Below are 23,774 nucleotides of genomic sequence, written 5' to 3'. Positions count from 1 at the left end.
AGATTGGTGAGCTGCCGCTTCAGAGACATCTCCCTCATAAGATGCAAGGCAAATCTATCAATACATTTGGCGTGGTTCTGAAAGCAGTACAAAATCTGCTCCCAACGAAGTGTATTTTTAATTTGCCTAAAGCGGTATTATGTCAACAATAATAGTGCTCGTGCAGTAGTTTAAAGAGGGCACAAACAGGTTACCATATGAACAAATCTCTTCATTAGTGACGACCATTTAAACTTTTCAAAATGAGAAATCCATTTGAAGAAGAGTCTACAGAAGACACAGATGAACCAGCTTACCCACACGCCGCTTTTACAAGATACCCACGCCGTGAACTATACAGAATCCCTTTGGATGAAAGCAGCGAGATTGACATCCCAAGGTCTCCCGACAGCAAGCTTGACAGGAATGGATCACCGGATATATTTGCAAGGAGTTCTTATCAAGTATCAAACGGAAAACCATCTACTCTCAAAGGAACTAGAACGCCTAACTTGGAATTGAATGAAAACAAGACAGCTAGAGCTAAATACACGTCGGACGAAAGCCCTAAAAGGCAAAGGCAAGGTGGGTTCTTCATTCCTGATGGGAAGCAAAGTGCCGTTCCAATTGATGAGATCTTTGTGTCCCACGCAAGCTCGTCAAGGAGCACGACACGAAGCGAAAGGATTCTTGAGCCCCCTCAGCCAATCTTCACACCTGAAACATTCGCCGAAGCCAATCTTCAACATCCCGACGATGAGTCTGATCAAAAGACAGTAACATCCGACCAATCACTCGATTACGGGTACCCAGATTATCAAAAAGTCTATGAAGAAGAGTCAATCTCTGACACCAACACAGCTTACAGCTCTGGGTATCACTCAATGGGAGGACAAGAGAGTGACTACTTTGGTGCCTCAATAGATCGTGACATGATGCGCAATATTCCTGACACATACGTCCCGGTGAAAGATAAAGCAACGACGAAGCGAAAAGTTCGTCTTATTGGGGGTGACTCCGGAAATTTTGTTCTCGAAAATCGTATACCAGAAGAGCTCAGGAAGGTGTTGACTAGGACTGACTCACCATTCGGCGAGTTTACCAACATGACATACACAGCTTGCACAGCCGAGCCCGATAACTTTGTGGCAGATGGCTTCACTTTAAGGCCTGTCAAGTTCGGAAGAGAAACAGAACTCGTCATATGTGTCACGATGTACAATGAAGACGAATTCGCTTTTGCCAGAACGATGCATGGCATCATGAAAAACGTGGCTCATTTATGCTCTCGAGCTAAATCGTCTACTTGGGGAAAAGATTCATGGAAAAAGGTTCAGGTTGTGATTGTTGCTGATGGCCGTAATAAGGTAAACGAAGCTGTTCTTCAGTTGTTGACGGCTACGGGCTGCTACCAGGATAATTTGGCCCGCCCATACGTCAATAACAAAAAAGTGAATGCTCACCTCTTTGAGTACACTACCCAAATCTCAATTGATGAGAACTTAAAGTTCAAGGGAGATGAAAAAAGCCTTACCCCTGTGCAAGTCCTCTTCTGTCTCAAGGAAAAGAATCAAAAGAAGATCAATTCGCACCGATGGCTCTTCAATGCATTCTGCCCTGTGCTTGACCCAAACGTGATTGTATTATTGGATGTGGGTACGAAACCTGACAATCACGCAGTTTACAATCTTTGGAAGGCATTCGACAAAGACTCGAATGTTGCAGGGGCTGCGGGTGAAATTACTGCGATGAAAGGAAAGGGATGGGTCAATTTGTTAAATCCCTTGGTTGCCTCGCAAAACTTTGAATACAAGATGTCCAACATCTTGGACAAACCTTTGGAATCTGTTCTTGGTTACATAACTGTTTTGCCGGGGGCACTCTCAGCGTATCGATATATTGCTCTTCAGAATCATTCAGACGGGTCAGGACCTTTGGCCTCATATTTCAAAGGCGAGGATTTACTAAATTCACGCCATCTCACGAACAGCAAGACCAACTTTTTTGAAGCAAACATGTATCTCGCAGAAGACAGAATTTTGTGCTGGGAACTAATTGCTAAGAAGAACGAGAATTGGGTCCTCAAGTTCGTCAAACAAGCGACTGGAGAAACCGATGTTCCGGACACCATCCCAGAATTCTTATCACAGAGAAGAAGATGGATAAACGGCGCATTTTTCGCTGCATTATATGCGTTGAGACATACCCCCAAAGTCTGGCAGACTGATCACTCAATGGGAAGAAAAATATGGCTCTGCGTCGAATTTGCTTACCAATTTGTGAGCACTGTGTTTTCCTTCTTTTCTTTGAGCAACTTCTACTTGACATTTTACTTCCTCACGGGAGCTCTCATCTCCGAGAAGAGTGTCGGCCGAGGTGGGTTTTGGGTTTTCACTATTTTCAATTATCTTTGCATTTGTACGCTAACCTCTTTATTCGTTGCGTCAATCGGGAATCGGCCACATGCTTCTAAGAATATTTTCAAGACATTGATCATACTTCTCACAGTGTGTGCATTATACGCATTGATTGTCGGCTTCTATTTTGTTGCCACTACAATACAACGGTTCGGAGTTGGAGATTCATCTACTTTTGTTTTCGTGAGCATTGTTGTTTCTTTGTTGGCAACCTATGGACTATACACTTTGATGTCCATACTCTATTTGGACCCTTGGCATATGTTGACCTGTCTGTTACAGTATTTTATGATGATTCCATCATACACATGTACTCTCCAAATTTTTGCTTTTTGTAACACACACGATGTTTCATGGGGCACCAAAGGAGACAATAATCCAAAAGACGATAAAACAAATCAATACATAATCCAGCAAAATGAGCAAGGTGAATTTGAGGTTATCGTTCAGGACTACAACATTGATGAGGTCTATCTCGAAACGCTTTACAGCATCCGTTCTCGGAGATCGAGCAAAAAGGTGAGGCCTTTCCTGGAAACGCCAAATGAATTGGATGGTGAAGATTACGCAAAGCACGTCCGAACAAAGGTTGTTCTTCTGTGGCTTTTGTTGAATCTCGTTTTCATAATGACAATGTTGCAGGTCTACGAACCAGGAGATACTGGAAGGAATTACTATCTTGTCTTTATTCTATGGATGGTGGCAGTACTTGCTCTCTTCAGAGCCTTGGGATCGACAGCTTACCTTTTACAGCACTTCGCTAGATGGCTTGTGGAATCCCATAGTAAGTGGTCTCACAAGAGGGGCGGGTATCAAAGTACCCGCGCTAATGCGCTCAACTAGTATGTTATTATATACAGGAATACTGTATGACAATCATAAAAAATCAATGAGAAGTAAAACATTACTGAATAGTAGCACCACCATTTTCCGACAACTCCTGACTAGACACGCTCAATGGTTTCTTTAAACGCAAGCCTCAAGCGTAAGCATGCGGTAGATGCTTCCAACAATGCTAAGAAAGCCAAACGCTCTACGTCCTCGAACGTTTTGAGGTCATACCAATCATTACCAGACATCAATGAAAAGCCATCGAGTAAGACGGAAGCGTTGCAGATTTTTGTTTGGGGATCAGGGTCTATGTGCGAGCTAGGCCTCGGCCCGTCAGCACTGACCAAAGAAGTTAAGCGTCCCAGATTAAACCCCTTCTTGACACAAGAGAGATTGGGTTGCGCTATAGTCGATTTTGCTGTTGGTGGAATGCACGCTTTGGCTTTAGATGCAAACAATCGAGTCTGGTCGTGGGGAAATAATGACAATAAAGTTTTAGGGCGTGACACGACGAAAGTGAAGGAAAATCTCAAATCGGTTGATGCTGCAGATTCGGACGACGAAGATGGAGACTTGAACGAAGCTGAGTCTACTCCTGCATTGGTTCAAAATTTGCCCAATCTCGATTCAAAAATTGTACAATTGGTTGCTACGGACAATCTCAGTGGTGTTCTTTATGAAAATGGAGAAGTCTACACATGGGGTACGTTTAGAGGTAACGAAGGTCTCATGGGATTTGACGAGAGCAAAGCCATACAAGATAAGCCATTACGTATGGAATCCTTGAAGAACATTGTACAACTTGCCGGTGGAAAAGATCATGTCCTAGCACTAGACTCCAAGGGAATTGTGTACGCTTGGGGAGACGGTCAACAATTTCAACTAGGACGAAGAATTTTAGAGAGGCACAAAATGGCAGCTCTCAAGCCTCACCAGTTTGGATTGTATAATATTAGGTACATCGCCTGTGGTGATTATCATTCTTTTGCGATAAACACTCACGGCGAGGTATTCGCATGGGGTCTCAACCAATATGGGCAATGTGGGGTCTCAGAGTCAGGAGAATTGGAGGATGGCTCCCTTTTGAAGCAACCCACGAAAGTGCAAACTCTTTCTGAATTGAAAATCAAGTCCCTCGTGGGTGGTGAACATCACTCAATGGCGTTGACTCATGATGGACAAGTGCTTTCATGGGGTAGACTTGATATGCAAGAGCTCGGTATTCCATCTCATAAATTACCCTCCTATACCTTCAAAGATGCGCACGGAAGGGCTCGTTCTGTGCCCCAACCTACTCAGATTTCTATTGGCCAGAAGCAACATCACAAGATCAAAACAATCGGAACTGGATCGCACCATTCATTTGCTGTAACGGATGACGGCGTAGTGTTTTCCTGGGGATTCGGCGACACGTACGCACCTGGCCTTGGTCCTCTTGACGAAGATGTTGAAGAACCTTCCAGGATCTATAACACAGCGACAAAAGCAATAGACATTCAAATGATCAGTGGTGGCGGACAGTTTTCCGTTAGCGGTGGCATACAAATTTCCGAGGAACTTGCTATCAAAAGAAACGAAAGATATGAAGCAAATGATGATTGATAAATTCTTAAATATATAAAAATAGCATTAAATATCGAAGCCTCAAATTTCACAGGTAGAACATGGTCACACGTAGCCAAGTTAGAGGAGGAGCTAACATACTCAAGGGAAAAGGTATCATCGTTTAAAGACGCTATATATTTAGACAACATGCTAGCTCTAGCTGCCATATTCGAGAATCAACGATGTCTGAATTGGTTTGTAGAAATCGTGATGGACACCTACTGAGCGAAGAAAATTTCTGAACTTCAAGACAAAACTATATAATCGCCCTCTGCACAACAATTGTATTTGCGACAAATTGAGTTACGCCGAGGAATCATTAACATGAAGCAAAATATTAACAAGATAAGTAAAACATTGATTATTCGCTACTCAAACTGAAGAAGTCAAGATAGAAATGCTTTCTGGAACTCAATAAATAACGAGAGATGATTACTTAATTTCGCTCTATAGCTTCTTAAGCTGAAAAGTACACGAGTGAGAAAACAAGCCGGCAAGACCATCACGCAATGATTACGATACGAATAGAGATCATGAATTTCTATACGAAGGTAAACACATTCTTGCTTAAAAACGCTCATTTTACATTTCGATCACGGAAATCACTACTTCAGAATGTTATTGAGTACGCAGTTGTGGTAGATTAATACGTATCGTAGAAATCAAAGTATACACAACAGCGACTAATGCCTGATAACAAGAATGATAGTCGTCCAGCTGTCTGACCACGCAAGATGGTAAAACAAACCTAATATTTCAATACTTATAATACCATCAAGTACTGCTCCTTGGATGTACTTGAGAACTGTCGCCAACCTAATTATACAAGTATACATGAATTCAAATTAAAAATGAACACGACGATAATAGTTGGGAGATAATTATGGGTTGGCCTTTGAACTATCCGAGTAAGCAAGACTTTTCAGTACATTGATACCATCTCTTGTACATATTTTTGTTTCAAAAAGAAAATTTCAGTCAAGGACTACTTGAAGACTGCTGATGACATAAGACCTGTGGCGTTCAAGCGATACTGATATGAGCCACTACTGGATTTACGATCGCAACGTAGAAGCAGGTAATACTACCGTTAGTCTCAGAAGTGAAAAAAATGGATTGTATCATTCAATGCTTAATTTCATTGATTGAATTGTTACTGCATTTTCTTCGTCCAGAATTCGTTTGAGTCGGTTGCCTTGACATCCATGCGTTATCTGTTCTAAACTTTTCTGTTGGTGCAAGAGAGGTGGAGTTATGCTTACGCTCCATATTATCTTGTAATTCAAATTCTTGGGAATTGACTCAATTACCTCCCTTTTTACCGTTTTGTTGTTTCAACCTGTTCCCCCAATTGTGGGCGCTATCGGTGCTGTTGTTGCACTCAATCTCTATCAAGACTGGATTGGATATGCTTGTGCTACTGTGTACAAATTCTTCATTGCTGCCATCACTTCAACCATTCCTCAGGCGTTGGTTGTAAATTGTCCTATTCTGTAAGGGCGGGTTTTCACTTGTTCGAATTTTAACACTGGTGTGTTGTACTTCCTTATTCAATGACGTATGTAACATCACGTAGAAGGCTATAAAAACTATAGGTGTTCTAGTCGATTATCAGAGCCTAGAGCCTATTATATACAGCTGATAGGTTGGAATTGGTTTTCTTGGGGACATAATTAGATCCTCACTTAATGAAAGATCCAAACTGATAGAATTGTATATTACTTTTAGGAACCTTCTAGCATCTTGTTGTTGAAACCCTGTAATTGTTGTTTAGAGTATGCATATCAATCGAGTTTTGATTATCAGCTTAAGTTTTACCTCACGCCTGATCATGTCGTCTCGAAATGGCAGAAAGATGGTAGGATAGAAATATGAATTGATTGTTTTACGAATGTCTTCATCAAGATATGATGAGTTGTCGACGATGTTGCTCGAAGCAGAGATGATGTGATGGTACATTCCCATTCGCGATGGATTGCTTATTAAAATTGAGGTTTAGCAAGGAAATTTTTTTTGCATTGCCTTGCATTAAGTTTGGATCGGAAGGTAATCTTAATGTTGTACTTGACATTGTTTGTGGGGCTGGCATCAATTTGTGGACTGACACGTTTTGTGAGTAGTACACGTTTGCGAGGTGTACTCAAAAGGTGATAATCCTGTATGGAGAGCCTTACGCGAGCGCCCTTGAGTTGTTCTAGTGCGAACATACTCAAATTATGCTGATCGTTTGATGAGGATATTGAGTAAACTGAATGGCACAATAATTGCAGCATTGAGTTTGGTGGGCTTCCTCATCTTCTCGAAAGGCTTCTTTCCGACAAAAAGTGTTTTGGGCGGCCAAGCTGGGTTAATAAACCCAGATGCCTTCGCTGGTGAACGCGGTGCTCAGTTTGACAAGCTTATACTCATGGTGGTTGACGCGATGAGATCAGATTTTATGTTCTCCCAAGAGTCTCAAATGACCTTCCTACATGATTTCATTGAAAACGGCAATGCTGTTCCTTTCACGGCGTATTCTCACCCACCTACTGTCACATTGCCACGTCTAAAGGGCATAACAACAGGGCAAATTCCTAGCTTTGTTGACGCGATCCTTAATATAGCTGATGGAAGCGACGGATCGCAAGCTCTTACCCAAACAGACTCGTGGATTAGCCAGCTTCGCAGAAAATCGAAGAACAAGATAATCAACTTCTTTGGGGACGATACATGGTTAAGATTGTTCCCTGCTGAGCAGTATTTTAACCAAAGTGAAGGAACGAGCCTGTTTTTTGTTAATGACTTTACAGAAGTGGATAGAAATGTTACAAGACATCTCGATGCCCAATTGAAACAGCCTTTTGACGCTCTCATCTTGCATTACTTAGGTCTCGATCATATCGGGCACACTGGGGGGCCAATGTCTGTGCATATGAAACCAAAGCAGCAAGAAATGGATGGGATTTTGAAGAAGTTATACGATTCAATCGATGATGAGCAAACCCTTATTGTCCTTATGGGCGACCATGGAATGAATGAAGTTGGAAACCATGGTGGCTCTTCAGAAGGAGAGACAAGTCCCGGTCTTGTCCTCGTATCCCCAAAGTTCAAAAAATTGCAAGTAAATCCGGTAGGGTATCGAGCTTCGCACAAACCTGATGATTTCACCTTTTATTCTAGAATTGATCAGATTGACATCGTGCCTACTCTTTCGGCGCTTTTGAATATCCCAATTCCTAAAAATAGCGTTGGAGTCATGGTCCCTCAGGTTCTCCAATGTTGGTCTGATGAACAACAAAGGAAGAAAGTGCTCTTGGAGAACTGCGAGCAAATGTTCCATCTTTTTCAGGCCCTGCATCCCTCCAAAGCTACAAAATTTGTCGATCAAATCATTCAACTTAGAAAGTTGGAGGGTATCCAAATTAGTGATTATTGGGATTTCCTCAAATCACTCAAAGATATTATGGTTCAAAATTCAACAAACTATTCCCTTGAGTTGATGTACTCTGGCTTTGGGATCACACTCCTTTCGGGACTTGTTCTATGCAATTTACTTCTTAGAAGAGCAACGCATGAAAGGGGCAGTTTGATCCATTGCTGCTTCTACGTCGGCTTAATAGTTTCGTACTGCGCCCTTTTGCATGCCTCTTCTCTTATTGAGGAGGAGCATCAATTTTGGTGGTTCACGACTGTATTGGCGGTTTTCTTGATGGGATTAGATAGTCATTCATCCTGGAGAGTGGCGTTGGGCTGTCTCTTTTTACTAAGAGTCATAAGGTCTTGGAGCACGATGGGTCAAAAATTTAGGCTGGCAAAGACCTTGTCTGATGTATTGACAGAGACCCCTTTGGTACTTTGGATATTCGTGTTCGTTACTGTGTACGGTATTGCCATTATCAACGGACGAAAAGAAGCGCACAAGCGCTTTCACTTCATCATCGGATTTTTGTTGGAAATGGTGATGAGCTCACTTACCATTTTTCTCAAGGTATTGCAGACGAAAATTGACGGTAAGTCCCTCCCTTCAATCTGTAATTGGATGGTCATTTCCTATGAAGACACAATGGACCCTTTATTGGAGATGCGTGCAGCAGCGACCTTGGTGTCACAACTATTTTACTTGGCATTCGTGACTTCTTGCCTTTGGCGGGTGAGCGAGAGAAGCTCGTTGAAGTCCACGAGGGTTAGCCTTCTCCTAGTGCATGTCTTCTTGCATCAGTCTAGGCTTGAAAATATTCCTTTATTTTTGGTTTTCGGAGCTTTGGAGTCTTTGCTATCGAGATCATCCGCGCTCAAGAGCTCAGAGTTTTTACTTACAGCCATCATGCTTTGCATCCAAAACCTCTCGTTTTTCGGCATTGGGAACACTAATCTGATAGCGACAGTAGACCTTTCAAATGCCTACAACGGTCTCAGCTCATACAAGATCTCCCTCGTTGGCATTCTTACTTTTATTTCAAATTTTGCTCCTTCATTGCATTGGTACCTAGCGTGGTTTCGGTTGGCAGAAAGCAGCGGAACAGACATTCGCCGCAACATTTGGGCCAGAAATTTACTCGTCTTTACCTTCTATGTTACATCTCAAGCAAGCTTGTTGGCCTCATGCATCAATTTAAGATACCATCTATTTATTTGGTCAGTATTCTGCCCGAAAGTGCTTTATTTTGCAGCCTGGTTTGTACTAGTTGAATTAGGATTCAATGTTGCGATATGGCAGAATCTTGTTTTGTTCAACACGCCAAAGCAGCAGATGAAGCCATAGGCTTATAAAAAAAATGCATGCTCATCTCACTGAAGTAACTGGTCCCGGAAATGGGGCTGATTGTTGACGTATTTTGACAGCCGCCTATCCTTGAGGTCGTACATTTTTTTCTCTGACTTCCAGACCTGTTGCTGTTCCTTTGTGACTTGCAGATTTTGGAAGTTCAACTGCCTACACTCAGCTGCCACAACAGTTCCTTGACCTTCCGAGAGAATGAGTTCCTGCTTGTGTTTGCGAAGTTTTCGGAGACGTCTATGACCTAGCGATAAACCATTTGGAAGAATTAACTCGTCGCCAAGATTTATGATATAGTCTTCCCCAGCAGCTGTGAGATCATTTTCACTATCCTCATCATCGGACCCCTTGTCATCCAACTCTGTTTCAGAAACATCTTCCCAATCCTCTTCGTCGTTTTCGGTCTGAAATTCACTTGCGTCATTCTTATAAGACGATGTAAAGTCGTAAAAGTCGGATATTTCTAACTTCTCTTCATCAGTTTCATATGGAATACGGATGTGGCGCTTACCGTGCATGTGCTCCCTCACGGCCGCTAAGCTTTTGCCCTGGTACGAACATGACAAGCAAACATTTCCCAAACCAAGCTTCTCCCCTAGATATACTATCAATCCTTCAACATCAACGAGGTACTTCTTTTCAGGCAAAAAGAGCCCGTGAACCTTAGTCATATGAGAGATATTTTCTTCAACACTGTCGAAGTGAGCCTGTTTCTTATCTGAGCAGAATAAACATGTAGTGGGTTTAATCTCCACGCGTTGGTTTATCTTTGCCTCCATGATATCATTGAGCTCAGCGTCCTCACATGAAGACTCTATGCTTTTGTTCTTTTCGGTTTCAATTTCCCCTGGGATGCCTCTCAAAAGCGCTTCACGTTGTTGCCTCAACAACTCTTTCTTTGCAGCTCTTTCATGCTTTCTTCTAGATTTGTCTTCATTCTTATTGTCTTGAGTCGATGATGCATCCCTGGCTTCAGTCGCAACCACCTTCCCTTTAAACGTGTCTTCGTCAACTGGTGGAAGCTGAGTTACTCTCCTCTTGAGATTATACCTGTGCCAATCCGTTTTCATATGAGTCCTCTGTGAGGCTGCTTCCTCGAAACTAAGACCGCAACTAAGACATGTGAACAGCATAATAAAGTAGTGATGCTTGATGCGATGAGCATCTGCGAATATTGAATTTTTCTGGTATTGATGCAGTTGTGCGAACATTTTCTGAACTGACGCGCAAAAACCCCATCTCAAGATATAATCTTTGTCATGACCAAGAAACCTATGGAATTTGCCTCTGTAATTCCAGCTATAATTGACTCTGTACGCTATGCATCTGCTATGGCAGCACATGACATTTCCTTCTACCGTACCATGGATAAAGAGATCGATACAATTGCCGCAGAGTCCTCTGAGATGCTACTTGAAATGCTACGAAATTTGACTACCTCGAAAGATTTATCAGATACTTCAAACTTAATGATCAACTCGCAGGCTTTCTGGGATAATTTTGAATCAAAACTTGATACAATCTATGAAAAAGTGGACGTCGCCATGGAAAAGTACGATATAACGCATAAGAAAAATACCAAGATTGCTGCTATATCCATGGGGCCTCTCGAAAAACCTCAAGTACATTTCGCTGAAGATATAGATAACTCAGACACCAAGCCTTTCAAACCGAAGTTGAGGTCGAAGCCTTTTTGCCTTCGACTGTTAGAGGATCTGTTGGTGACAGATACTGAGGGCCGTTATGAACATCCATATCAACATGAAATCATGACACAACCATACCCAGATTGGATACTTGACAAATGTTTGCCTGAAGAGCCTCAAGATTGGGATAGCCAGCCAGCAACTTTTGTTTCAACAGTTACGCAATTGAACGATATGGTCAAGAAATTGAAGTCCTCAAAGTCTATTGCAGTTGATTTAGAACACCACGACCTAAGAACCTATTATGGGCTTACTTGTCTCATGCAAATCTCTGATCGTGATCAAGATTGGTTGATTGATGTTTTGGCCCTTAGATCAGACATGGTTATCTTGAATGAGATCTTCGCTAATCCTAATATTGTGAAAGTATTTCATGGCGCATTCATGGATATCATTTGGCTTCAGAGAGATCTTGGTCTTTACGTTGTATCGCTATTTGATACATATCATGCCGCGAAGTTGTTAGGTTATCCTAAACGTTCTTTGGCATATTTATTAGAAAAATTCGCTGGTTTCAAAGCATCAAAGAAATACCAATTAGCAGATTGGAGATTACGGCCACTCCCTGATGCAATGTCTCATTATGCTCGAGCTGATACTCACTTTCTTCTCAATATCTTTGATCATCTTCGAAATTCATTGGTAGATGAGAAGGAGGAGAAACTTCAGCAAGTTTTGTTTGCATCAAGAAAAGTGGCGTTACGCAAATTTGAGTTTATTAAATTCAGCGAAGAGCTGGGTAAGGTTGACGAAAGTAGCACCATCATGACTAATTATAATGTCCCAATCCATCTCGAAAACCGTTTGCGCCTTCTCGTCGGCTGGCGGGATAAGACCGCTAGATCAATGGACGAATCCACAAGGTACATAATGCCAAATAGCACTTTGGTGCAGCTTGCTGCAAGCGATGTTCCAACCGACAATTCATCAATAGCTGCGATCCGTTCAGTCAACGTGACAGGCTTTCAATTGGAATCTTTGGTGAACTTCATGAATGAAAATTTTGAAAACAGTTCCACCGAATCCACGAACAATAACTTCAAGATTTCACAGCAGACAGAAGATACGAGCGCAGACTCTCTTCATATCGTATTGCAAAACCAGAGACAGCTTTTGCCTCAAGTTGCAAGCGGAGTGTGTGGAACCTCGTCTCTTTTCACGGAGAGCCTTCTTGGCTCCGAGATTTTACATCCACGATTGAACAAGAAGGACACCAAGTTGCTTCAACTGCTACCACTCCTTTGGTCTTCATTTACCTCCGCAGCCAATAATCCACCTGCGATGTCTGACAGGGAGCAACAGGGAGACAGAGAGCTTTCACCTGAGAGAGAAGCACTTCAAAGTGAGGAAACTGTTTTGGATGCTCAAAACATACGAGGCTTTAAAGTGGGCAAGCAAGAATATTCAACCACGAAGCGAGAAGGAGCCAGCTCAACCAACATCGTGAACTACGAGGAAGCGTTACAAGCACAAAACACAGAAGAAACCAAGAAAAGAAAAAGAAGTGTTCAGCAATTTGACCCCCATTCTCACAATGGTAAAAAGGCGCAATATGGTGCCCCAAGGAAGAGACGTCAGTTCCAGGGAAAATCTGCTGCTTTCACCAAATGAGAATATTGCGTGCTGCAGAATGCGAAGTAGACATATCTCCACCTCTCGAAGTATTCTAGACTGCATAAGAACAAGGACCCCGTTTATTCACTCCACAAATCTGTAAAGCCCGCTCAGTTGCAAAGCAATGAACTTCTACATTGTACCTTCTGGGCTGTATCAAACTCAGCAGAAGATGAAAGGTTCCACGAAGTCTCGTAATCGGCGAAGATCACATAATAGCAGAAAATCTTCCGATGCTAAATCCTCCTTGTCTGAATCTGTGGAACTGCGGCATCTGCTGGAACTGTCGAAACATTTGCCATTGATGGCAGCGCACGAGAATCATGTTAATGGTCCAGATGAGAGTACTACGGACGAGACAATTCCCATGCCACAAGGTGTTAGTGAGAACGATCGAGATTGTTGTCATGTTGGAACTGTTGACACTCAAAAGATGATGAGATCTCCCACTAGGGACAGCCACAAGACAGGTGATGATTTGAGTTCACTCCTGAAGCAGAAGTATCTGCAAGTACCAAGCGCATCTCTGATATTGTCACCAACGTGTGGTGGTATCGAAATCAAGCCGTCAAATCATGAAATCATTGAACGCAGCCACTCTATCGACGGTCATGACACCAACGATGACCATATCATACCTGATTTTAAACTCTTTTCTTCATTATCTGGACTTAATTCTGAGACCTACGTCAGGAGAAATTTTTTGACACCGATGTTTCAAATTTTAAAGTATAAGAATTATTTGGAGTTGATTGAAAGTCAGCATGAGGCGGACGCTGTCACTTACGCAGAGGTTAGAAATCAATCGTTTGGAAAATTCGTTAACAAGATCTCAACAGATCAAGGCGATGTACATGGCCGGGAGAACGATGCCGATCTATATCGTCATGAAGGAATTTTGGCCTGTGAACTTTTCAGATGCAGACAGTTCTTAAGAAGGCTTCTTTCACTTGAATATTCGTCGAGCGGGAATGCTGCACAATATCTACCCGAGGAGCTTATACAAGCGAACTTTACTAATTATGTAAGGTACCTATTACAGCTTCCGCTCACGCTTCCTGACTTCTGCGAGAAGCTTGATCCCATCACTGCTTCACATTACAGATTCAAGTCATCTTTGCAGGAATTAAAGGATAGACTCAACACGATAGCACAAGACGGATTTGGAAACGAAGCGTTGGTACTTCCTGGAGCTGATGTCATAGTGCAGGCGATCACTAAAGTTCTGTACGAGTATATGCTTTTAGAGCAGTATCACATTGACGTGTTAGCAAAATTAGGGAAAAATGCACTTGTGGATCGCCGTATCATCAAGCTACTTTTCAATCTTTTCAGCTTGAATATGAAGCTCGACAATCCCGAGGCGATGAAAATCTTGAACTTTAATGTTTTCTTCAGCGCTCAATACTCATGGTACCTCGCACTCACTGTTCCATTCGTGCGAGTGTTTGAATCTAACGTGTTTGCTAACGAGACCAAGGATTCCATGGAACATGAGGACGCACTACGAAGACTGGACTTAGAGCTTCACAAAAATTTCTTCAAAAAGCTTGAATTTGAGTCCTTCGAGGAATTTGACAGCATGACGAAAGGTGATCTCATGAAACTCAGGAGATCTCTTGAAGGAGATCGTACCACAGAAGCTGCTTCACAAACTACCGAACCTTCAAACCCTCGGCACAAACCAGATAACTTTGAATATCTACAGCAAAGCATTTTCAGAATAAAGACGGAAACGTTTCATGTTATACAATCGCGAGACCTTTTTTTGCAATTGAATATTTCTAACTACAAGGAAATTATTCGTGAATTTCACCGCATTTTAAAGAAAGGTGGAATACTTGAATTACCGCTACACATACCGAGGTATACGCCTACGTGTGACACATTAACTGAGCGATACCCTGAAAGCCCTTTTGGGACAACATACAAAAGGGATGATCACCTTATTGATGACTTTTTGAATGTACTCATTCAGGAGTTGAGCCTAGTTTTTGGTTCGAAAAATGTGATGATTGGTGCCTCCTTGATTTCCAGTGACAGTAAGATGAATGCTTTTGTTTCGAATCATATCCTCCTTCGACTTCACGACATTTACGGTGATCTCAATTCATTTGTTGTCCGCTATAGAGAGCAGGAATCAAATCATGCCAAGAACGGGACGTATTTTTTTTATCTTCGCTCCGAGAAGATATAAGCTGGTAGGATCCATACACCACTGACTCATCGGGCGCGTTTGTAAAGTTCATACATTTCACTAAATAGAAGACAGAGGACAAATGACTAAGGTTCACATCATTGATGTTGAGAGTGGAAACTTAAGAAGCTTGAATAATTCCATTGAGTACATTGGTGACTATGAAGTGGTATATATTTGTAATCGCGATGATTTCAGCACATTGGACGAAGAGATCACTCATTTGATTTTTCCCGGAGTTGGAAACTTCGGTCATTTCGTGAGAGAGCTTATTAAACGAGATCTTATGGAGCCAGTTAAAAGATATGTCAACGAAGGTCGGAAGCTTATGGGAATATGCGTTGGCTTGCAATCACTATTCTCTGAATCAGAAGAAAGTGAGGATATTTGTGGAATGAGCCTCTTGGACTTGGAGTTAACGAAGTTTGATAACAGTGATCCTACCTTCAAAACCAGAGGTTTAGTCAAATCAGTTCCACACATAGGATGGAACACTGTCCACAGTTTGACACCTTCAAAATCCGATAGATGCCTTTATGGAATGAATACGCAGGACAAATACTACTTTGTCCATTCTTACGCTGCTAAAGTTGATACGCCGAGAATACAGAATTTGATTTCTAAAGCGGAAGAGAGTGGGTGGAGATTTGGACTTTCAAAATATGGGTCCGAAACGTTCATTGCAGCTATTTCAAAAGGTAGCTTTTTTGCTACACAATTCCACCCCGAAAAGTCTGGCGTTGCGGGCCTTAGAGTTATAAAAGCTTTTTTGGAGGATAGTGCTGATGAAACAATGGACTCTACCTCAAGCACTCCGTCTGGGCTCCCATCTCGGAGGATTATTGCATGCCTTGATGTCAGAACAAACGATCAGGGCGACCTTGTGGTTACGAAAGGTGACCAGTACGATGTACGCGAAAAGAGTGGTTCTTCGGATGGGTCCGTGAGAAATCTCGGTAAGCCAGTGGAACTTGCCCTCAAGTACTATGAACAGGGGGCTGATGAGATCACATTTTTAAACATTACCTCCTTCAGAGATTCCCCCATAACCGATCTCCCGATGTTGGAAGTTCTCAGACAAGCAGCAAAGAACATATTTGTTCCATTAACTGTGGGTGGCGGCATCAAAGATATGAGAGACCCCGTGAGTCAAGAAATGGTGCCCGCATTAAAAGTCGCAGAATTATATTTCGCTTCAGGAGCTGACAAAGTAAGCCTTGGATCCGAAGCAGTGACAATTGCTGAACAATACTATCAGGCGGATAAAATTAAATCCGGGTCAACTGCTATTGAGCAAATCTCACACTGCTTCGGAAACCAAGCTGTTGTCATATCGATTGATCCGAAACGAAAGTATGTCGGCTCTCCATCGGAAACTTCCATGCAATGTATTGAGATAGGTGATCCAAGCAAATTTGGCCCCAACGGGGAAAAGTATTGCTACTATCAAGTAACTTCTCAAGGTGGTCGGAAGCTTCATGAAATTGGAGCTCTTGAGGTCTGCTTAGCATGCGAGGATCTTGGTGCTGGTGAAATTTTGTTGAACTCGATAGATCATGACGGATCTAACAAAGGATTTAACTTAGAGCTTTTGAGACAGGTGAAGGAGAATGTGTCAATTCCAGTAATTGCCAGTTCGGGTGCAGGTTGTCCAAGCCATTTTGCGGAGGTATTCGAGATGGACTGTGGAATAGACGCTGCCTTAGGTGCTGGAATGTTTCATCGTGGTGATTACAAGGTTGCAGATGTAAAACAGCACCTACTCAGTCAGGGAATGGACGTAAGGTCAGAAATGGATATGTCAATATAATGATGGATATGTCAGGTTGATTTTCGCAGATAATTCTATACCGGAAATACATACTTTTTTCTCTTACTTTCAGCCTATAGCGTCTACTACTTCGGATGCAGCGAATCTAAGGTGACCCCAATACTGCTCCAGAAGTGGTTTGAAAGAAATTTCTCGCACCCCGTTACCTGTTCAGTGTGAGCTACTTGAGCTTCTTTTCGATGGCTGAGGATGAGAATCGTGACCACACTCTCCCCTATCCTTTGGGCTATGAAGAGAAAAGTTTAATCGAATCTATTGATGATATCAACTCCTTCAAGATTCCCTCTATATTTATACAGAGCGGGCTTCTGTTATTGAAGATATCTCACAAGTCTCGCAAACGTGTCAAGCTCAAAGTTGAACCTTCAAATTTCAAGTTCGTTTATGAGTTGCCCAAAGGTAAGTCGTATGAGTTCTTGGTTGATGATATAAAAGGCCTTTTTTTTGGAAATTTGGCACTGAATTTCAGAGAAGAATTCGGCATCTCTAAGGAGTTCGAGAAGCAGTGGCTTTCAGTCACCTTCTTCAATCAATCCAAAAAGAAGCTTAAAACGTTACATTTAATCGCAGATACCATCTATGATTTCCGCAGAGTCAAGGCCATTTTTGTTGGCTTCAAGACTTTGAAAGATGACATAGCTCAGAATTTTCTAGTAAATTTGAATGAGCTTAATGATTCAACGAAGACAATGGTGATTGAGAAAGCTGATTGCACTGAAAACATTAAACGCAGCAGTCTTTCATTACATGATGTCGTCAAGTTCACACGAAGAATGAATATCAATTTAAGCGAGAGCATAATTAGTCGAATTTTTCAGGAATCGAAGAAAGTCGCTACTGACACAAGGGAAATCTTGACTTTTGATGAATTCAAAAATTTTGTCTCTAAGCTTAATGACAGACCCGACGTCACAGAGATTTGGCAAGATGCTAACGCGAATCGATCTACAATGAGTTTCGAAAGCTTCAAATCCTTCATGGTGCAATTTCAACAAGAATCTCACAGTGAAGCCTCACTTCGAAAGCATTTTAGTAAGTTTGATAATAACTCTAAAGGATTTTGGTCTGAGCAAGATCTCAATTCTTTTTTGCTTTCAAAGTTCTCTTTTCCCATTCGCGAGATAAAGGAGGAGGAGGGGCCTCTTTGCAGGCCCTTGAACGAGTACTTTATACTCTCTTCCCACAATACTTATCTACTAGGTCGTCAAATTATTGGGGAGTCATCAATTGAAGGCTACATTAAAGCCTTACAAAGGGGTTGTCGCTGTCTAGAGATCGACATTTGGAATAGCGGTATCGATGATGACGAGCCAATTGTCAACCATGGCAGAACGTTCACGCAAGGGATTTTGTTGAAAAATGTCGCCAAGACTATCAAGGATTATGCCTTTCAAGCTACCCCCTACCCACTTATACTTAGCATCGAGAATCACTGCACGCCTGACTTTCAAAGGAAAGCAATCACGATTTTTAAAGAGACCTTTGGAAAAACCTTGCTTAGTGAGCCGTTAAATGAACTGAAGACTCTTCCTAGCCCAGAGGATTTGAAAAATAGAATCCTTTTGAAAGTCAAAAAAACCGTTGCTAGCAGTGAGCGAGGTTGTGATTCTTCTATTAGTACTGGCACGTCAACCACAACGACAACCACACTGTTCAGTGACGGAAATGATACTGCCAATGCAAACTCGAAGCTAAAACTTCGAAAGAAGAGTTCGACGAGATCAGTTATAAGGACTCTAAGTGATATGGCACTCTACGTCCAAGGGGTAAAATTTAGAAATTTTTCCCTCCCCGAGTCAAAAACTTTCAACCACTGTTTTTCATTGAGCGAAAAATCCATTGATAGAATGATAAAGGACGACAACAAAAAAATTGCCGTTCTTAAACACAATCGAGGATACCTTATGCGCATTTATCCTTCCAAGTTTCGGCTCAAATCCACGAATTTTAATCCAATTATGTACTGGAGTCATGGAGTTCAAATGGTGGCAACAAATTGGCAGACTCATGACTTGGGCCAGCAACTAAACGAAGCTATGTTCAACACTCCGTTTGGCGACGGGTACGTGTTGAAACCTTTTTCGTTGAGAGTTGCGCCTCTCAAGGGTAAAAAATGGCATACACAAGTGGTGAAGTCTATGCGGCGAAAAGTTTCCATCAAAATCATTAGTGCACATCAGTTACCCAAGCCGATTGACTGGCTCGGTGACATACAACCTTTTCTCAGTTTGGACATTATTGGAGCAAGATCTGTCAATTGGTTCCCGTCCAAACCCGTGACTAAAATCGTGCCAGGTAATGGATTCAATCCTATTTGGAATGAAACTTTTATGGGAGAATTTGAATTTGACGATGTTGAACTCGTGTTTCTTAAGTTGAGTGTCGCATCATCATCCGCGCCAAATCATTACGCCGATTGTAAGGAAGTTGGTTTCATCATGCATAAAATCTCTGATCTCAAATGTGGTTATCGCTATTTAATGCTTAAGGATCTTAGTGGAGAACAATTACTTTACTCATCTGTTCTTGTGAAGATCGATCATGATTGACCCCATAGAATTGATAGTGTGTGCAACCGATATGCAGTATTCATTAGCGCGAAGTTAAAAAAAAAAAAAAAAAAAAAAATATGTAGTGAAAATGATCTACATAGTGAGGAATGCGATGAGGTTGACTGCGAACCTCACTTACTCTCTCCAATATGGGCAAAATCGATACGTCGCTCAACACAAGACAACGTCATAATCCACTACACAGAGATATCGCTTCTGTGAATGGTAACCTTAAATCTAGCGGTCATGAGCAGCTGAAGGATAATCAACACCACGCCGATGGCTATCACGACGCCTCGATATCTAGAAAGATTTTATCTTTGGCGAAAAGCCAACAAGAGGAGTTAGATGCTGAGGAGAATGATGATGTGTCGAGTGAAGAAGAAAGCGTTGGTGCATCTTCAGAGAGAGATCAGTATGAAGCTTTTTTGGACGATGTGGAAGATCAAGATCTCGAGCATGACCTGGAAGTGAGTGATATCGAGTTCTCAAATGAGACAGATAAGGGCTTAATTGATGCTTACTTTGCCCAGACCGAGACCATCACTTTGGCAGATAAGATTATGGCAAAAATCCACGAAAGAGAATTGAAGAAAGAGGCACTCGAAAGCGAAGTACCAGAGAGCCTGGGAGTTCTTCTTCCCCCAAAAGTCATAGCTGCCTACGAGAAAATTGGACGCATTCTCTCGACTTACAAGCATGGAAAACTCCCGAAACTTTTCAAAGTCTTACCAACCCTAAAGAATTGGGAAGACGTACTTTTTGTGACAAACCCAACTTCTTGGACCCCACACGCTGTTTGTGAAGCTACCAAACTTTTTGTCTCCAATCTTCCATCTAATCAGGCGCAGATTTTTGTGGAAACTGTTTTGCTTCCAAAATTCAGACATTCAATTGAAGACAGCGAGACACACACTCTTGATTATCATCTATATCGAGCATTGAAGAAATCTCTTTACAAACCAGCAGCTTTCTTCAAAGGCTTCCTTTTGCCGCTAGTTGATGACCAATGCACACTCCGCGAGGCTATGATCGTCGCGTCTGTTTTATCCAAAGTCTCGATTCCCGCCTTACATTCCTCAGTTGCACTCACGCAGTTGACTCAAAGAAATTACACTCCTGCAAGAACTGTATTTATAAGGGTTTTGATCGAAAAGCGCTATGCGCTACCATATCAAACACTAGACGATCTTGTGTTTTTCTTCATGAAATTTAGAGTTAGTTCTCAAGAGGAGTCTTCTCATGAAACAAACTTACCCGTTGTCTGGCACAAGGCATTCTTGGCCTTTGCTCAGAGATACAAAAATGATATCACGGAAGATCAGAAAGATTTTTTACTTGAGACATTAAGACAAAGATTTCATCATGCAATTGGTCCCGAAATTAGGCGGGAGTTGCTTTCCGGCTCTGGACGAGACGACAGTAGCGTTAAGCAGGCCGGTGCAATGGAAGACGCATTCTAAATCACTAATTAATCTAATGGGACGGCTCAGATGTTCGAGCCTTTGCGTCATCGCAAAGTTTATCATAGTCAGCGCTCAACACCACATACGTTTGAATACCTCCAATAAGAGTTAATGCGACCGTAGTTCCAATCCAGAGTCCATGCAAGGATCCTTTCCAAGGGGAAAAGAAGGATAAGTAGATTGACATTGGAATTCCCACAAGATAGTATGAAATTAAATTAACTATTCCACCAATCTTAGTCAATCCTTGCCCTCTTAAACATCCAGCAGAATTAGCGTTCATCGCATCAGAAACTTGCATCAAAGCCACAAGCCACATGATGTCATGTAACAAGGATATCACACTTTCATCGTTTGTGAAAAGGATGGCGATCGGCCTTTGTAAGGTATACAACGCTAAGAAATTAATGAGCGAAACTGCAAACCCGAAGAGCAATGCAACTTCGCCTGTTACTTGAGCACAATTAGCGAGGCCAGCACCAAGGTAATTCGCAATCCTCGTTGATGCCGCTATACCCATTGCGAAGGGAACCTGGTAAGTGAGAGAAGCCATTGTAGAGCCAATCGATTGCGCAGCTAATTCGTAGGTGCCGAGGTAGGACGCCATAAGTGTCAAAATCTCGAAGGCAAGGAACTCGGCCTCCAACATCACCCATCCGGGAACAGCAAGACTCACCAACTTGCGCCAACCTTGAAAAGATTTACGGAACTGAAAGCCATTCCAGCACTTCGATGGATGAATACCTGTGTTGGTGGATCTTTCATCTAGAAGCATTGTTCCAATAAGTAGTCCAATGGCCATCAACCAGTAATTGATTGCTACAGCTACCGGAGCCCCCAAGTAGCCGTAAAGCCGCACGAATACGATGTTCATCGCAAGATTTAAGGGTGCCGCGAAAAGCAAGACATAAGTGGCAACATGATAAATTCCCTGAGCTTGTAGGAAGCGCTTGCCACATTCGAAAAGAACGTAAGCAGGTATACCAAAACTGATATACTTGAGATACATAGCTGCGAGGTACGCTGTTGATCTATCTGGGAGGAGTAGGGTGATCAATTGGTAACCAAAGAAAATCCAAACAATGAGAAGTGGAATAATCAAGGTGAATATCAAAGCAATGCATTTCTGCATGTAATCGCCAACTAGTTGATACCTTCCAGCACCAAAGGCTTGCGGGCATAGCGTATCTAAAGCAGTTGCTATACCCTGGATGGTTGCATAACCGGTTATATTGGCTGTCATTGAGCCCATGGAGACAGCTGCCAACTCAACCGCGCCTAGGTGGCCAACACTGAAAACTGAGACAGTAGATAGGGAGTTCTGCAAAAGAAAGGTACACACAAGCGGGATGGAAGATCTTATCAATGAAGCCAATTCAAGTGATCTGCTTGTCGTCTTTAGTTTACCATTCTGCACGGCGTCCTCGAATGTCGACGCTATGTACTCATCATTGCGATTATCCACTTTGATATGATGCGATCTCAAAATCTCTCTTTCTTCGTCTATGGCTATCGCGGAGTAGCTAGATCTTCTACGATCTGATTCACGAGGAAATGGTGGCAAAAGAGGTTGAGTTATCTCCTCGTCGTCGATTGCCAGCGATTTGTCTTCAGATTGGTGCAAAAAGTCAGAAGGAACAAAAAGACCCTGTTTTCCAACAGAGCCAAACACCGTGGAGGCACGCCGCTTAGTATTGGAATGGGTCAACTGATGTGTCCATTCTGGTGACGACATGGGGTTGGGAGTTTTGAGCGACAGAAGTTGTTGCAAGAAGCCTTCACACCATATGCAGTACAAGCAAAAATTCCGTGTAATCATTGCTGATCGTTAATATTCAAAAGAAGTTGGCCAAGACATCTCTTGGTGGCAACATCATCCTGTAATATTGTGGAAAAGGTGCCATCTCTTAAAGGTTCTGGTAAAATTGACGATAACGCTTTCCGTGCTTCAAGGTTGTCTGAAAGTCGCATGTAACAACGGACGACATGCTTTAGCAAGCGGCCGGAGCTTCCTGAGGGTGCCTGATTAGATCCTAAACTGCTCACAGTATTCAGATGCTGTTCTGGCTGTCCAATGTGAGTGGAGTTCCCCGCTGACACGCTTAATTGGTCTATCATCTTGGACAAGACCGATGCAACAGTATGGAATCTTTCATACGTCGTGCAAATATAAGAAAGCCCTTGATCGTCAAGAAGGATCTTTTGTAGTATGAAAATGGCCACCGTTTTGGAGAGCTCGGAAGAAATTTCCATAATATTCAAGCAGAGAGGGACAATTTCAGTTGTCAATAAAAAGTTGATTACCTCAGGTGTGTCATTTTTCACTAATGCCCCTATCACACCTAAACTTGTGAGTCTTAAATATTCAAACGATCTTTGGCGAGCGTTGGTCGAAAGAAATGGGTATAGATAAAGCGGCATGTTAGCATTAAGAAATGCACCTCTTGTCTGAGCATTTGATGCAACACATTGCAACAATGCAAGAGCGTTGCAAACTCTATTAGACACTGAGGCTGTTAATACTGGAGGATTGAGAAACGGGTAGACCGATATAATCTCCTCCAACAACGCCGTCATAACACCGAAGGAGTTCCATAACACCAACGCTAGATCATCGTACTGCTCTCTCTTCTTCCCCAACTCCAATAAAGCCCTCTCACGATTCGTACCAGTCACAAGCTCGGTGATCCATTGATAAATGTGTTTGTCATTAAGTGCCTTGGATTTTGAGCCGTCACTGGGTGGCAGAGATGAGTGAACTTGAACCTTCGACATGTTGAAGTGTCTTCAGTGCGCGTCGGTGAGGTTGCGTGAAGAAGT

General features: G+C 42.3%; 9 protein-coding genes across 9 annotated transcripts; 6 read left to right on the top strand and 3 right to left on the bottom strand.

Moving 5' to 3' along the window:
• Positions 1–242: 242 nt before the first annotated feature.
• C7M61_003709 (uncharacterized protein) lies at positions 243–4,829 on the top strand (the record flags this gene model as incomplete). The annotated part of the gene is made up of 3 exons (XM_024859044.1): positions 243–2,345; positions 2,811–3,180; positions 3,727–4,829. The coding sequence occupies 3 exons, from the start codon at positions 243–245 to the stop codon at positions 4,827–4,829; spliced, it is 3,576 nt and encodes a 1,191-aa protein (XP_024712718.1).
• Positions 4,830–7,290: 2,461 nt separating this feature from the next.
• GPI7 (mannose-ethanolamine phosphotransferase) lies at positions 7,291–9,573 on the top strand (the record flags this gene model as incomplete). The annotated part of the gene is made up of 1 exon (XM_024859043.1): positions 7,291–9,573. One exon carries the CDS (start codon positions 7,291–7,293, stop codon positions 9,571–9,573), a length of 2,283 nt encoding a protein of 760 aa, XP_024712717.1.
• A 26-nt stretch (positions 9,574–9,599) lies between these two features.
• Positions 9,600–10,658, bottom strand: REI1 (Rei1p; the record flags this gene model as incomplete). The annotated part of the gene is made up of 1 exon (XM_024859042.1): positions 9,600–10,658. One exon carries the CDS (start codon positions 10,656–10,658, stop codon positions 9,600–9,602), a length of 1,059 nt encoding a protein of 352 aa, XP_024712716.1.
• Positions 10,659–10,847: 189 nt separating this feature from the next.
• Positions 10,848–12,905, top strand: RRP6 (exosome nuclease subunit; the record flags this gene model as incomplete). Its single annotated transcript, XM_024859041.1, has 1 exon — positions 10,848–12,905. The coding sequence occupies one exon, from the start codon at positions 10,848–10,850 to the stop codon at positions 12,903–12,905; it is 2,058 nt and encodes a 685-aa protein (XP_024712715.1).
• Positions 12,906–13,032: 127 nt separating this feature from the next.
• HIS7 (imidazoleglycerol-phosphate synthase) lies at positions 13,033–18,680 on the top strand (the record flags this gene model as incomplete). The annotated part of the gene is made up of 5 exons (XM_024859040.1): positions 13,033–14,539; positions 15,177–16,821; positions 17,091–17,696; positions 18,192–18,436; positions 18,628–18,680. 5 exons carry the CDS (start codon positions 13,033–13,035, stop codon positions 18,678–18,680), a joined length of 4,056 nt encoding a protein of 1,351 aa, XP_024712714.1.
• Positions 18,681–18,894: 214 nt separating this feature from the next.
• PLC1 (phosphatidylinositol phospholipase C) lies at positions 18,895–19,485 on the top strand (the record flags this gene model as incomplete). Its single annotated transcript, XM_024859039.1, has 1 exon — positions 18,895–19,485. The coding sequence occupies one exon, from the start codon at positions 18,895–18,897 to the stop codon at positions 19,483–19,485; it is 591 nt and encodes a 196-aa protein (XP_024712713.1).
• A 152-nt stretch (positions 19,486–19,637) lies between these two features.
• On the top strand, positions 19,638–20,951 carry ENP1 (snoRNA-binding rRNA-processing protein; the record flags this gene model as incomplete). The annotated part of the gene is made up of 1 exon (XM_024859038.1): positions 19,638–20,951. The coding sequence occupies one exon, from the start codon at positions 19,638–19,640 to the stop codon at positions 20,949–20,951; it is 1,314 nt and encodes a 437-aa protein (XP_024712712.1).
• Positions 20,952–20,977: 26 nt separating this feature from the next.
• On the bottom strand, positions 20,978–22,689 carry C7M61_003702 (uncharacterized protein; the record flags this gene model as incomplete). The annotated part of the gene is made up of 2 exons (XM_024859037.1): positions 20,978–20,991; positions 21,216–22,689. 2 exons carry the CDS (start codon positions 22,687–22,689, stop codon positions 20,978–20,980), a joined length of 1,488 nt encoding a protein of 495 aa, XP_024712711.1.
• Positions 22,690–22,769: 80 nt separating this feature from the next.
• On the bottom strand, positions 22,770–23,729 carry C7M61_003701 (CCR4-NOT core subunit; the record flags this gene model as incomplete). Its single annotated transcript, XM_024859036.1, has 1 exon — positions 22,770–23,729. The coding sequence occupies one exon, from the start codon at positions 23,727–23,729 to the stop codon at positions 22,770–22,772; it is 960 nt and encodes a 319-aa protein (XP_024712710.1).
• Between the last annotated feature and the right edge of the window lie 45 nt (positions 23,730–23,774).

Source organism: Candidozyma pseudohaemuli (genome assembly GCF_003013735.1).
Source record: "Candidozyma pseudohaemuli strain B12108 chromosome Unknown scaffold00010, whole genome shotgun sequence".
Classification (NCBI taxonomy): Eukaryota; Fungi; Ascomycota; class Pichiomycetes; order Serinales; family Metschnikowiaceae; genus Candidozyma; species Candidozyma pseudohaemuli.
Note: the sequence above shows the minus strand (reverse complement) of the source record. Positions and strands in the feature narration are given on the sequence as shown.